General features: G+C 35.0%; 1 protein-coding gene across 1 annotated transcript; it reads right to left on the reverse strand.

The window, feature by feature from the left end:
* Nucleotides 1–10,214: 10,214 nt before the first annotated feature.
* Nucleotides 10,215–11,369, reverse strand: LOC138360623 (S-adenosylmethionine synthase-like; the record flags this gene model as incomplete). Its single annotated transcript, XM_069320313.1, has 1 exon — nucleotides 10,215–11,369. A coding segment is annotated over exon 1 (1,155 nt), but the record flags the coding sequence as incomplete, so codon positions are not given.
* Nucleotides 11,370–12,472: the final 1,103 nt, after the last annotated feature.

The raw sequence follows: 12,472 nt of genomic DNA on the forward strand, positions 1-12,472 counted from the left end.
ATTGATAAATATTGTAGTAAAGCAGGTGAATCAATTAATAATGATTATCAACAACTAATGGTGTCGTTTCCTGAAAATACAATATTAAGTTCAGGTTTGAATGAAGATGCATATGTTAATCAACAACAACAACAACAACAAGATCAACAGTTTTCAAATACCTATTACAATGCACCTCCAAATTTATATCATGAACATTCATTGACATTCCTTAATCCAACAGTGTCACCACCTACCTCAGGAGCAGGAAATACATTACCCACTTTGGGTTTATCTCTAAATACAATTTCAAGTTCAGATTGGAATGAAGATGTATATGTTAATCAACCACAACAACAACCACAACAACAACAATTATTAGTATCTAAAGATCAACAGCTTTCAAATACAAATACAAGCTACAATGTACCTCAGATACATGCTGATGGAAATTTAAAGCATGTACATTCATTGCCACCAACAGTGTCACCATCTATCTCAGGAGCAGGATCCACATCTGGAAATTCATCATCCACTTTGGGTTTATTATCTCTTTCAAACCAAGATGAGAAAATAACAAGGGAAGTGAGTTTATTATCTCTTTCAAACCAAGATGAGAAAATAACAAGGAAGCGGAAAAAGGAAGAAAGGAAAAAGAAAAAGAGGGAAGAAAAGAAAAAAAAGAAGGAAGAAAAGAAGAAGAAGAAGGAAGAGAAAAAGAAAAAGGAGGAAGAACTTTCTGCAAAGCGAATAAAATATTTGGTTATACAAACTATAAAACAATCATTCCCAATATTATCTGAAGAACCTCAAACCCCATTGACTTTGCCCTCATCATCATCATCATCATCATCATCATCATTATCATCATCATCATCATCATCATCATCATCATCATCATCCAAAAAAAGAAAAAAAAAGAAAAATAGTTGTTAACATTTAGTTGGTTTTGATTGTTAAGGTTTTAAAATTTTCTTCATTGTCAGTAATAAATAAAAGAAAAATTTGAATTAGTTATACCATGTACTGTATATATTTTTTAGTACAAATTAACAAATTTATAGATCTACTAAAGAATCTGCTATGAAATATTTTTACCATATGCAGCAAAAATAGAGCTGTATAGTCCTTCGAATGTAGAAGCTGGGTGTAGTGGAGTTTCGAGAATATAATAAGTTTTTTTGTTACAAAAGAATAAAATGAAACCTTTTTTCGAGGAACATTTTACTTTCATCCTAGACTGAGAGAGTGTGCTAGCCAAAGCTCCTCCGTTTTAAAGCTATTTATTATACATTATGGATGTTTTAATAATTGAACTAGTTGAAGCTCTGAGGACAGAATTAAATTACCTACGGGACGAAGTACAGCAGTTGAAAGAGCATCAGGCGAAAAGAAATGAGGAGACCAGCTTTAAAAAAAACACTTGGAAAGTTGTTAAGGATAGAGGTCTTAAGAAAACTTTGGTAATAAATTATCTATCAGCTCACCCACAAGATGAAATTCATTCAGATTACAGTGCTTAAAGTAACAGTTACCTAATTTTTAATTAAAGCTCTTCTAACGTTTGATATATATTGATGAAAATATCCTTGAAAAAACAACTATTCTAATAAAATTTTAATCATCACAAACACTTTATGACCTCTTGTTCTTTTAAGCTTTGTATAACAGCAATTATAAAAACTTAGCCCAGACTTGTCACTGGCTGTGCTTGTTCTGCCTGACTTGTCATTGGGTGTGCTTGTTCTGCCTGACTGACTTGTCACTGGCTGTGCTTGTTCTGCCTGACTGACTTGTCACTGGCTGTGCTTGTTCTGCCTGACTGACTTGTCACTGGCTGTGCTTGTTCTGCCTGACTTGTCATTGGGTGTGCTTGTTCTGCCTGACTGACTTGTCACTGGCTGTGCTTGTTCTGCCTGACTTACTTGTCACTGGCTGTACTTGTTCTGCCTGACTGACTTGTCACTGGCTGTGCTTGTTCTTCCTGACTTACTTGTCACTGGCTGTACTTGTTCTGCCTGACTGTGACTTGTCACTGGCTTTATTTACTTAAATCATTATTACCATTGAGATGTTGAGGGTAATTATAACTGTATATAATTAAAGTCAGAATCATCCTTTATTAACTTATTTACCTTAAATTAAACCTCACATTAGTACAAGCCAGGAATTTTTGGGGGTGCCTAATTTAAAAAATCAAAACTATTAATAATGTCATCAATTCTCATTATATATTTCTACACAATAATAACTCCAATAATCATATGTCTATTCTCATATAAAAATGAACAGTAGACCTAATAAAAATGGGCACACTAGATGTTTGTACATGAATGTATTTTTCATTTAAAACACTTTTAATAACCATAGGAAAGTTGGAACCAAACATTATCACTAGTCGTCCTTTGAAATTTTTAAGTATACTAACGATAGTCATATAAAAATTCCCAATTGGTTCATTGATTATAAGTATATTGGCATTTGAATATTCTTTATTAATACAAGTTTCTTTAACTATATGCCTAATATACCCGTTTGGTAACCATTTAACTGCAGTTATATACTCTAATCTTTCTGTGTTTTCTGTTGGAATAATGCTCACACCTTGATTCAGCAAAAAACTCTCAACCCATCCACCACGAGCATAAATAGACACCACAGTGTCCTTTGGGTTTATAAAACTCATTATTTCATCAAGTTCCTTCTTGGTAAGTATATGCTTTCCAAAAATAAAAATGTGCTCTTGCCAATAACAATCGTTAGCATAATTACATATATTTTGAAGATGTTCTAATCTTATTTTTGATGCACAATTTAAGACAGTAGATTTCGGCTGGAAATAAGCAATCTCACCTTGCCAAGATAATCGTTCATCTTCAGAAAAGAAAGATGAACGTGGATAACCATCTATTGGTAGTTCAGGGTGGAATTGAGGTGAAAATTTATTATTTATATGATGTCCCCAGAATGGAACATGTGCAACTGAAAGATCTTGCAACAGAATGTGATCTAAATCAACTTCAATATTTACTAACTTAGGTAGAGAGGATTTCTTTTTCTTTGGGTGTATCATTAACATTATTAAATGTAAAAATGCACCATGAAATAAATCTGTTTGGTTGCCTTCAGGAAATTCTTTGATTATTATGATATATGTACTGTAAAATAGAATAATTAAATAAAATAAAGTTAATATAACCTGATAACAGTTCATATAAAAAAAAAGGAGTAACATTAATCCCATACTTAAAACCATATAATAACCATGTACTCCATAGATTAATTTCCACATAAAATAAGTAATCATTAAACATGCTACTAGAAATAAGACATTTGTGTCATCTATAGTACATATACCAATTCCTAAGCAGAAATATATAACCATATATTGAACTTGCTTCCTGCAAACTTCTCTGTTTCTTTCACATATTAGGCAAAAAAGAAGTGCAACAAAATTCACTTCTCTAAGCCCTGAATAATACCAAAAAAGACCACAAAGAACTGTCCACAGGTTAAATATGTGTGTACTATAAACATCATCTAAATACAGTTGAATTTCATATGAAAGTGGTTGCCAAATGAAATCTTCTAACAGCAACATCATGATGATAATGATGATGATGATGGAAGCCAATCAATAAGTCTATTCTTACTTAAACATCCTGTAGACAAAAGAAAAAAATATGATTTAGATTATTTCCACACCATACAACACATACATACATAAATCAGCGATGTTTCTTATATTTATAGACTTCCCCATCTTTATATATATGAAGATCAATAGTTCGAAGAATATCCCCTAAACATTCTAAATTGTTTTCAGATTTTCTTTTAGGAAGGCAGTTTAATCTTTTAAGATTTTGTTTGGGGAGAGAACAGAGAAGAATAGTCTCTAACCAATTTACACATTTAAATTTTTTCATAAGTAAATTATACAAATTATATATAACAATTCTTGTTACTTCATTGACATATTTTACAGTAGGTGATCGATTATATACATTACTTAAATTATCTTTTAGGTCATATATATCGGTATGGGACAGAAGAATGGGTTTAATACATCTTTCATTCAATATAGGTTTTCTAATTAGAGAATAAGGTATTTTTCCTTGTATAATCCAAATAGATTCCATAAGAGCCCATCCTTGATATCGTAACGTATTTTCTAAGAGAATAATGTATAATTTGATAATATGAATTCTTTTTAGGAGTTTGTATAAATAATAACTAAATTGTCTTCGAATAAAATCAAGAATAAATTCACATCGGTAATGATCCCATTTTCCATTTATTATTAAAAACCCAATATTTTGACATATATCTATATATGTGTCAAACATAACTGATATAATATTATTAAATTCACTATCTAACATATCAAACATTGGCAAATAAATATGCTTTATATTATAATTATAAAGATTAATTGAATAATTTAATATATCAATAAAATATTTACCAACTACAATTTTAACTTGTGAATCAGTAATAACATCTCCCATTATTTTTTTATTTAATAAAAAATCAAATGGTATGGTAAATAAATTTGTTTTTGGTATACGACTACACCTACACTCAGGAACAGTACTTACTGTGATTACAGGAACAGATGAACTGGTCTATAAACCCTCATAATTTGCCTGTTTATATACCTTCCATCCCAGGTATACAATAATTACTATCTCTATTATAATCTCATTTGTGTTATTATTATCTTTCCATAAAATATAGTGAGACTAAGACGTGGAGGTAGGGGAAGGGGGATGGGGGTGCATCCAAGAATCTCTCTATCAAGTCGATAATATGGCCAGATTCTCTACGTCCTTATTTTTGCAAGCGTCCATGAACACATTATCTTCTTCATCAGTGAAGTGTCGCTACTGCCATCCTTGACCCCGACTCAGAACTTAATTTAACCCCCCATAAATATAAAAATTGGTGTTCTATGATAATGTATAAATACTATAAACCTCATTGAGATGGTAACTAAAATACAAAGTTAGTTGGTATAGTTTGACAACCTGTTGTAACATATCTATATTTATAATATAATAATTAATATATGGTCAGTTTAAATGTACATTTTTTTATATAAAATAGGATGAAATAAAATATTAATATACAGTTATTCCTCATCATTGATATTTGCACATTGAGCACATATTAAATCAAAACTATTAAAACGTGTAAATCTTACCGCTACCATATCACACCAATTGATTTTTTGTTTTAGAGCAAAATATTCATCCTTTAGAGATTTAGAACAATGAAGACAGTAGTGGCATTCACTTATATTAATTTCATTAAATGTCGCCAATTGTTGTCCAAGAATTGTATTAATATCTTTTTCAAATGAATTATTCAATTCAATTTCCAATACATCAAATTTTAAATTGTTAGTGATTGTTGCAATCATATGATGTTCACAAATTACATCTTTTCCTTTAAATAATCGAACTAATGAAAATGTTGGCATAGTTTGAAATGTTATTAACATATCTGTATAAATGATATAATAATTATAACTTGGATGATATTCACCATTAAAGGTGCATTTTGTTTTTAACCAAAATATAAAATCTGGTGTTCTATGATAAGATAATGCATAGGCACTATAAATCTCACTGTAAGTTAACGGAGGTGGTAACCAACAATTGCATTCACCATCATATTCATGTCGATCATATAAATTATATATAGAGAGAACATCATCTAGAAATCTTTGAAAACTCCCATCTATTGTAATAACACAAAATTTTTCCATATAAGAATTACAATAATGGTCATAACAGTACATATATATACTTGAAATAGATGAACAAATAACTAAAACATTGTCTTCACAACTCCTTTCTTGCACCTGACACATTTCAGTACTTACAGGAATTATAAAGTTACGTAGTCCCAAAATACAATACATAATCCAACATAAATCCTGATTCCTCTTACTTACCATTAGTAGATATACATTAATATTTAAATTATAACAGGGTTTATTTTGTTCAGATAAAATGTTTCTAAATTTGATTACTGAAATTTCTTTCAATTTTTGTCTCCAGTCTTCCTCCCTATTAATATCAGAAGAATCTGGCATAAGCACCAATACATCAAAAGAAAAAGAAAAAGAATTAAACATAGAAAATGAACAAATAGCATTTTGCGGTAACTGTTGTACAAGTGGTGATTGTGGCTGCGATTCGATAATTAAAAATTGCAAAGATGAATGCCGCTTTACTATCTTCAAAACTATACTGACTATATCCACTCCAGGAACATAATCGACACGTGTAATTTCACCTTTACTTGGAACATGATTGATTAGAAGGGCCTGTTCACAATAATATGTTTGTTCTGACGATTGAAGAATTATATTTTCTGTCAGATAGAGTGCAGAATGTACCTTATAATGATTAATATTAGATTGCTGTAAGTTTTGAAAAGAAAAAAGAAAAATAACTGTATATCCATAAAAAATATCCAGAACAGTTGATGTGGGATACATTCGAAGACAAATATTTAACAATTGTAAAATTTCATCTGTATCCCGAGAGAACATTGTCATAGCTGTCACTAAAGACCACACATTGTTTTTGTTTATCATACCTTTTAAAGGATGATTAACACTCGTCATTGTTTTTAATGTTGATGTAAACATAGGATGATCATTCAATAACTCAAATAGTTCAGAGTCTTTTTTTTCTTGACCCATTTTCGACCAGTTATTCATTTTAGTCTCGATCATCTTTAGAAGGCCTCTCATACAGTATCTTCCATCGGTTATGTTGTATTTGATGTAACATAATTGTTCCACAATATAGGATGCATTGTAAAGAGACAAATTACCATCTTCATTGCTATGTAGAAGTGGACTAGGGAAAAGAGTATATGAATCCCATATTAATCGATGATAAAGAGTGCGGAATGGCATGTATGACGAGTCAAGAATAACATGGCTCCAAATTTTACAAACTCTGGAACAAATAATTAAAAGATGACGATATGGAACAAGTGCAAATATGTTTTCTAATAACACCTGTGGTAGGGACGACATTTTGGGGATTAGAGTTTGCATCAACACCTGTTGTATTACAGTGTTCAGTAAGCAAAACAGTAAGTAATTTAAGTATGGTAGTAGTAGTAGTAGTAGTTTTTTTTTTTTTTTTTTTAATCAGGGACTCAAATCTCTTTTTTTTCAACTATCCATCAGGGTGTTTGTGACTGCTGTCACATCTGCACACGTTCAATGTTGAATATACTATCCAATATCATTGGATACTAACCAGAAAACTAATCAATATCGACATAGTATAGAGTATATAGTATAGTGCTGGATACTGGAAAACAATCCAACATTGAATGACTCATTCAACATTGAATTACTCATTCAATATTGAATGGTATTCCAATATTTAATATAATATCCAATATCACTTAATACTGGAAAACTACTCAACAGGATAAAAACAATAACATATTTGACTTTGGTTGCATAATTACTTTATTTTTTAAAAATATCTGAATTAAAAATCATATAATTAAAAAAAGAGAAAATTAAGAATGAATAATCTACTGTCAACAATTATTATGTTAATAATATTAATTATTTTCCTAACAGTTATAGTAGTCATTAATTCACGGAAAAAATCTAAAAATACTAAAAAATTATATAAAAAGGAAAACAATTACAATTCCATCAGCCATGACACAACACCAAAGTCCATTGAGCTAATAAAAGATGTAGGAGGAGGAGTGGGAGGGGAATTACACAACGTAGGAGTAGTGGGAGGGGAATTATACAACGCCGGAGAAGGAGTAGAGTTACATGATGCAGGGGAAGGAGGAGCAGAAGAATTACAAGACGATGGAGAGGGAGGAGGAGGAGGAGGAGGAAGAGGAAGAGAATTACAAGACACAGGAGAAGGAGGAGTAGGAGGAGAATTACAAGATGCCGGAGAAGGAAGAGGAGGAGGAGGAGGAGGAGGAGAATTACATGATGCCGGAGAAGGAAGAGGAGGAGGAGGAGGAGGAGGAGGAAGAGGAGGAGGAGGAGGAGGAGGAGTAGGAGAATTACATGATGCCGGAGAAGGAAGAGGAGGAGGAGGAGGAGGAGTAGGAGAATTACAAGATGTCGGAGAAGGAGGAGGAGGAGAAGGTGGAGTAGAATTACAAACAAGTGAAAATGAGTCCTCTGGCGTTCCTCACGTCATCAGTCAAATGGAATCCGTCGAACAACCTCATGAATTACTTCAAGAATTATTACAATCCTCCACAGATTCGTCTAAACTTCGAAAATCCCAAATGAAATCCAAACTTATAGAATCATTATTCTCGCCATTTATCGAAGACATAAAAACTTATAAAGGTCTCTTTATTGTTCCCAAACCACCAATTTCGTATAATCCTAAAATTATTACAGAAACTGATAAGACACTAATTCAACCCTTTAATAAATTCCTTAGTTATTATGATGAAATCCACAACTTTACCAATGGTTATTCTGCATATTACATAAATAAACTATATACAAATTCTAATATTGATAGGGGATATTATACAAAAAATCCAATTATATTAATATTTCCATGGAATTTCCATAATTTCACACCTGATATTTATACAGATCGACGTGAAATAAAAGACGTCAAATTAAAGAACAATTTAGATTCATCACGTAAAAAATGTCGAAAGGAAGGAAAACGATTTTACATGAACAAATTGTTGATATCATGTACCCATGCTGCAAGTCAAGATATATTTAATTGTGGATTTTATTCGGACAGTTTCCCAATGAAAGAAAATTCACTACCCCCATTCGTGGTTATGAAACTTGATCTCGAAGACGGTCATAATGTGGTGGAATGTAAAATGTTAGCTAAGAATATTAATTCCTCAGACACATTTGCTAGCATTAAATTTAACATTTATGTGGAAGTCGAGAAAGAAGAACAAACAAAAGAATCACATGGAGGAGGAGAATTACAAAATGCAGGAGAAGGAGTAGGAAAGGTAAAAACTTCACAAACAGTAGAAGGAGGAGGAGGAGGAGAACCACAAACAGTTGGAGGAGGAGAAGGAGGAGGAGGAGGAGGAGGAGACCCACAAACAGTTGGAGGAGAAGGAGGAGGAGGAGGAGGAGGAGGAGAACCACAAACAGTTGGAGGAGGAGGAGGAGGAGACCCACAAACAGTTGGAGGAGGAGAAGGAGGAGGAGGAGACCCACAAACAGTTGGAGGAGGAGAAGGAGGAGGAGGAGGAGGAGGAGGAGGAGGAGGAGACCCACAAACAGTTGGAGGAGGAGAAGGAGGAGGAGACCCACAAACAGTTGGAGGAGGAGAAGGAGGAGGAGGAGACCCACAAACAGTTGGAGGAGAAGGAGGAGGAGACCCACAAACAGTTGGAGGAGGAGAAGGAGGAGGAGGAGGAGGAGGAGGAGACCCACAAACAGTTGGAGGAGGAGAAGGAGGAGGAGGAGGAGGAGGAGGAGGAGACCCACAAACAGTTGGAGGAGGAGAAGGAGGAGGAGGAGGAGGAGGAGGAGACCCACAAACAGTTGGAGGAGGAGAAGGAGGAGGAGGAGACCCACAAACAGTTGGAGGAGGAGAAGGAGGAGGAGGAGGAGGAGACCCACAAACAGTTGGAGGAGAAGGAGGAGGAGGAGACCCACAAACAGTTGGAGGAGAAGGAGGAGGAGGAGACCCACAAACAGTTGGAGGAGAAGGAGGAGGAGGAGGAGGAGGAGGAGACCCACAAACAGTTGGAGGAGGAGAAGGAGGAGGAGGAGGAGGAGAACCACAAACAGTTGGAGGAGGAGGAGGAGGAGGAGGAGGACATAGAACCCCCCACCGAAAAAAAGATAAAAAAAACTGGATTCAGTTTAGTGGAAGAAAACGTATTTATCTTGACCCAGACGCTGGTCTTATAGAGTCATTTTAATTTTATTTACTCTGATATATAAAAGGCCCGGAGATTTTATATACTCGGGTATATAAAACGTCAAAAAAGTATATAAAACTATCAATTGAATATAAAATTAAAGGTTCCCACCAGGCTTCTGTGCTGGCTAGGGTTCAAGTCTCCTGGTGGGAAAGTGTTCTCAATAACTTCACTCTCGTGTTTAGGAGAGTTGTGAATCAAGCATAGACATAGTGTTCTCCCATATTAACAGGGACTTGATGAAAAACGTAAAAATTATAGTCATCCTTAAGAATTATTTGACTCTAAAATTCAGGGATGGTCAACTTCTTGGGCTGCTCCCAAGAGAACTGTTGCCGTCCAAAATGTCCATAACACGACGTATCACTGTAAATTGGTCTCTTTAAGCCCAGCTCCTTGACAATATGTCCTAGTCGTAGATCAAAGTTGTGGTTAACAATCTTCAGAAGCTGTTTTGATGTGTACTGTGAGGTACCATAGTGGAAGATGCTGATGCTTATGGGGTGCACAACACTAATGGCGTAAGATACCTGAACCAAACAGCGTCTACATAATTTGTTTTTCACCAGTGACTTGGCAACCCATCGGGCGGCATAGGCCGCTGAGCGGTCAATCTTTGTGTAATCTTTGCCAGAGAATGCTCCCCCGCCGTGAGCGCCCCACCCACCGTAAGTGTCAACGATGATTTTCCTACCAGTTAGCCCAACGTTACCTTGAGGTCCACCCATGATGAATTCTCCGCAAGGGTTGATGTGGTATTTCGTTTGAGTATCTATATATTTTTCAGGAATAATGACCTTGATGACCTTCTCTATAACCTCGTCACGCAAAGCTTCGACAGTAATTTGTTCCGAGTGCTGTACAGAAGCGACAACAGTGTTCACTCTTTTGGGAATAACAGCTCCTTGATCGAAGGCATACTGGCATGTGACTTGAGTCTTACAGTCAGGTCGCGCCCACCAGAACGTCCCATCTCTTCGCAGCTCTGCAATCTTCTGATTGAGACGGTGTGCCAGCATAATAGTTAAGGGCATGCACTCATCGGTCTCATCAGTGGCATAACCAAACATCAGTCCCTGGTCCCCTGAACCAGTGTTGTCATCACTGCGCCCGATGTGTACACCATTAGCAATCTCCGCACACTTTTGCTCCAGGGCCAGAAGAATATTGCAGGTCTTGTAGTCAAAGCCCTTTCGTGAATCATCAAAACCAATTTTCTTAACAATATCACGCACAATTTGTTGATAATTAACTTGGGCCTTGGACGTAATCTCCCCACAGATCAGGATCATACCAGTTTTGGTACACGTTTCACAAGCAACTTTGGCGTCAGGGTCCTGGCTTAGATGGGCATCAAGCACTGCGTCGCTGATCTGATCGCAAATTTTGTCGGGGTGGCCTTCGCCTACGCTCTCACTGGTGAAGAGGAACGTCTCATGATCTCCATCCATGCTCTCAGCACACTATCCTGGGGAACGAAAATGTTACTTCTAAGTACTCTTGAATTTGGGACCAGGTTTCCTTGGCTAGATTTTAACTAAATAAAAATCCGTTATGTAAAGGAATATTATTAAAAACATTGACCTAATTGTGTGAAGAGAGAAAGAGAGAGAGAGAGAACGCAAACCTGGTCACATGGAGAGAGAGCAACTGAGCAACTGTAAAGTAAGTGTGCAGCTGCTCTGTCTTATAACAAAACTGTGAGTCAAAAAAGAATATGGATCATTTATTTTATTTTGAAATGATTATAAACCATTAAAAAAAAAAACATTATTACTCATTCTAATTGGAAGAGTGAATGTATAATTTGGTAACCTGTAATCCTTAACTCTTTATGAACATAATAATTCCATCTGGTGAAAGGGATAATAATAATATTGTGTTAATAATTATAGAAGTATTTATTAGTCATATATAAAAATGTAATAGAAGGAACAATAAGATTTGAAATTCAATTCATATATTTCCAACCAGTCTCCAAGGTAAACAGCCTCTGTCAAATGGTAGATAAGATACATTATAAATCATCTTTATTATATGTTGTTAACAAAAAGCTGCTGTACGTGTGGACATTTGTATCCAAGATGTTTTTTCTCTATTATTAATTCTCTCCCGCAACCACCACATTCTCTTTTTTGGGGGGTTTCATAATGATTGAGATGACGATGATGTTCCCTAATAATACTTCTAATTTCTAGAAGAGTCTTGGGTATGAAGTATTCAATATGGTCTCCGTCAGCGCCTTCAGCTGCCAACACATCTGCGCGTTCATTTCCATAGATTCCAACATGGGAGGGAATCCACAGGAACTTGACAACTCTTCCCTGGTTGGTTAGTACCTTCACAACTCTCTTAATTTCAGCGACTATTGAAAGATTCTCGTCCCGATCTTTATTTAGGCTTTGCAGTGCTGCTCTCGAATCGGTGCAAATCACTGCACCAGTAGTATTCTGTTCAATAATATACCTTAACGCCATAGCAATGGCAGTTAACTCTGCTTGTGTTGAAGAGGTATAGTTCTCAATGCGCGCTTTTTCCTCATTTTTGGGAGGAA

The sequence above is a fragment of the Procambarus clarkii genome, unplaced genomic scaffold, assembly GCF_040958095.1.
Source record: "Procambarus clarkii isolate CNS0578487 unplaced genomic scaffold, FALCON_Pclarkii_2.0 HiC_scaffold_116, whole genome shotgun sequence".
In the NCBI taxonomy this organism is placed as follows: domain Eukaryota; kingdom Metazoa; phylum Arthropoda; class Malacostraca; order Decapoda; family Cambaridae; genus Procambarus; species Procambarus clarkii.